Source organism: Glycine soja, chromosome 11 (assembly GCF_004193775.1).
Source record: "Glycine soja cultivar W05 chromosome 11, ASM419377v2, whole genome shotgun sequence".
Taxonomy (NCBI): Eukaryota; Viridiplantae; Streptophyta; class Magnoliopsida; order Fabales; family Fabaceae; genus Glycine; species Glycine soja.
The window spans coordinates 47,263,903-47,267,066 of record NC_041012.1 but is presented as its reverse complement, the minus strand read 5'-3'; the positions used below and the strand labels follow the sequence as shown (position 1 = coordinate 47,267,066).

Sequence of the window (3,164 nt, the reverse complement as noted above, 5' to 3'; positions counted from 1 at the left end):
TAAAGAAAAAGAGTCTCAAATTTCTGTTAATTTTAGTTTTCGTTTCGTATCACGCTTTTCATCTTCCTTCTTCCCTCACTTTCTCTCCCTCCAAACAGCGTGCAATTCTTCTTCTTTCTCTGCGATACATGGAGATGTCGTCAATGGAGGATTCGCGCTCCTACGAGATTCTCTCCACGGTTCTCGACGCTTTCCTCCGACGCGGACGATCTCCACGATTACCGAACAGTTCTATACCGATTGCCCCACGAATATCTCCTTTTACGCCCTCGTTTTAAGGTCCTTTCTTCGCTCTCCATATCTATTCGTTTATTTCGCTGTTTATGCTCGGAATTCCAACAGTAGGATATCGTTGACTCGTGATTTCCGTTTCATTCGTCAATCATGTGTTGTTAGTGACTTAGATTGGTTATTTGTCTCTGTGCGAAGTTTGGATATAGGAGAATTTTTAGTTTAAGTTAGTCTCGGAAAATGTTCTGTTATGCTATTTTAGGGTTTGGAACCAAGTCCGCAATGTCTCTGAAACCTTGATCTGGAATTTTAGAGAGATTCCTGTTAGGAGTTTCGTGGTTTTGGAATTTAAGAGAGACTCCTGTTGTGTTTGTGTTTTAATTTGGTTGTTGGAGATTGTTCGGTGTTGAATTTTGCGTTTGAGTGTTTGGTTGGGGAAATTTTAATGGCTGGAAAGTTGGAATTGGGGCCTCCGAAGTCCGATATTTCCAATCCGAAGGAACAAGCAGCGAGGAAGATACTGAAAATTGTTAGATCTCAAGGACATCCGTATGTTGAGTTGCGCGAGAACGGGAAAAAATTCATTTATTTCTGCACTTTGTGTCTTGCGCCGTGTTACAGTGATGATGTTCTGTTTGATCACTTGAAAGGTAATCTTCACAGGGAGAGACTATCTGCTGCTAAGGTTACTCTGCTTGGACCAAAACCGTGGCCTTTCAACGATGGTCTTGTTTTCTTTGATACTTCAACTGAAAGTGATAAAGAGTTGGAAGTTGCAGATAGTTACCGAAACAGGTTGTTGAAGTTTAACGACGATGACAGCAGTCTTGCGATTGTGAAGTTTGGTGAAGGGGTTCAGTCAAATGCTAAACCATGTTCGATTGAGGGTATGCAAGATGATGAGTGTGCATTAGTGATTCCTAATTTGCTGATTGGAGATGAAATATTTGATCTAAAAGTTAAAGAAGTTGGCTTGGGGAAGATTGCCGCAAGATTCCTTGAGAAGTGTCATGCTTTGAATGGGATTAAAAGAATATGGTGTGAATGGTTAGGCAAAGAAAGTAATGGTGAACGAGATGGTGTTGAGGTTCTAGAGCATGATTTTGCAGTTGTGATTTTTGCTTATAATTATGATCTGGGTCGGTCTGGTTTGCTTGATGATGTCAAGACATTGCTCCCTGTTTCTGCTGGCCAAAAGGGAAAGACTTCATTGTCTGACTCTGATGATGTTAGCGATTTTTTATGCAATCAGTATGATTCATCTGCAGAAGAGTCTTCTGATTCAAACAACTCCAGCTCACGATTGACACTAGATCAATTCAACAATCATCTTTGCACAAGGTTCATTTCAAGCAAGGCTTTGAGGAAAGAATTGAGACGGAAACAGCGGCTGGCAGCAGAGAAAGTGTGTAACATCTGTCAACAAAAAATGCTTCCTGGTAAAGATGTAGCAGCTCTTTTGAATTTGAAGACTAGAAGAGTAGCATGCAGCAGTCGGAATAGAACTGGGGTAAAGACAATTTTATTAATGTTCTGAATTCTGATTTTGTTTTTTATGTTAGTTTGTTGATAGTGAGGCTTGTATGGAATCTTAACATATTGAAACTTCATTGTATTCATATCATGCATATTCTGAACTTAATATATTGAAACTTCATTATATTCATGTTTCATTTACCGATTTACACAAGTTACATTGGCATTTATATGCAGGCATTTCACGTGTTCCATACATCATGTCTTATACACTGGATAATCTTGTGTGAATTTGAGATAATCATAAATCATTTAGTCCGTCCAAATATTAGACGAGTAGTGAAGAGAAAGGTTGCGTCAGATGGCGACAAAATGGGAAAAGAAAAAGATATAGGAAAACATATAAGAACTGTATTCTGCCCAGAGTGCCAAGGTACTGGTATGATCATTGATGGAGATGGGGTGGAGCAGCCAGAATTTTCTTTGTCGCAGGTTTGTTTATTACATCGATAATTCTTTGTTAATCATCAAGCTTATCTAGTATATAATCAATCCCTTTTCTCTTTTCATTTTTTTAGCACAAATACTTTTATTCCTGGTAAATATACTCGTCTTATGTTCAGAAAACAAGTTTATTTGGAATTTATCGGATATTACCTAATCTTCTTGCAGATGTTCAAATTCAAAATAAAGGCATGTGATGCACGCAGAGATTGGATCAAGAGTCCTGAAGTTTTGCAGAATTGCTCAACTGGGTTTCACTTCCCTTCACAATCTGAAGAGATATTTGAGGTCTTTAACATTTCTGCACTTATTACATTTAAATTAGATTTTCAATTGTATAATATCTTCTAATAAATTTATTGTGATTATTGCTTTGATTTCAGGAAAAAGTGGAACCCATAAATTTACTGCATTTTTATCGTGCTGATGATCAGAGTGGGGCATAACAACCGGGCAAACGTTTCGTATACATCTGAGTATATTGGTCTTATATTTTTAAGAGTTATGTGTAACTTTTTAGGTAAATGTTGGTCGATAGACTGGGTTATATAGCCTCATAGATAGTGACCAGATTAAATTGTGTATACCTGTTGCTAATGAGTGTGTGTAAGTGCACATTGCTTGATGCTGACATAGTGACCTATGTGTACATGGTAAAGAACAGATAACGTTCAAGAATGCCACCATTGTTGCCTCACTTTTTATTTCTGGATTATTTTTTTGCCAATATTGTAGTTATTCCTTGGTAAACACTGGATTGCAAGCAAGTATTAAACAATAGAGATTCCGTGTTTGAATGAAGGGTTTGTCTAATTAATCCTATGTAAAAATGGAGTTAAACAACATTTTGAATAATCAAATAGAATTTTGACAATTATTAAAATTCTATCATTAATGTTAGGACTATGACATTTAATGCATTATTTAAAAAAAAATTCATGTTATTTATGTGT

General features: G+C 36.8%; 1 protein-coding gene across 1 annotated transcript; it reads left to right on the top strand.

The window, feature by feature from the left end:
• LOC114375705 lies at nucleotides 1-2,926 on the top strand. The gene is made up of 4 exons (XM_028333552.1): nucleotides 1-1,741; nucleotides 1,945-2,199; nucleotides 2,380-2,499; nucleotides 2,595-2,926. Exons 1-4 carry the CDS (start codon nucleotides 677-679, stop codon nucleotides 2,655-2,657), a joined length of 1,503 nt encoding a protein of 500 aa, XP_028189353.1. The 5' UTR covers nucleotides 1-676; the 3' UTR covers nucleotides 2,658-2,926.
• The last annotated feature ends 238 nt before the right edge of the window (nucleotides 2,927-3,164 follow it).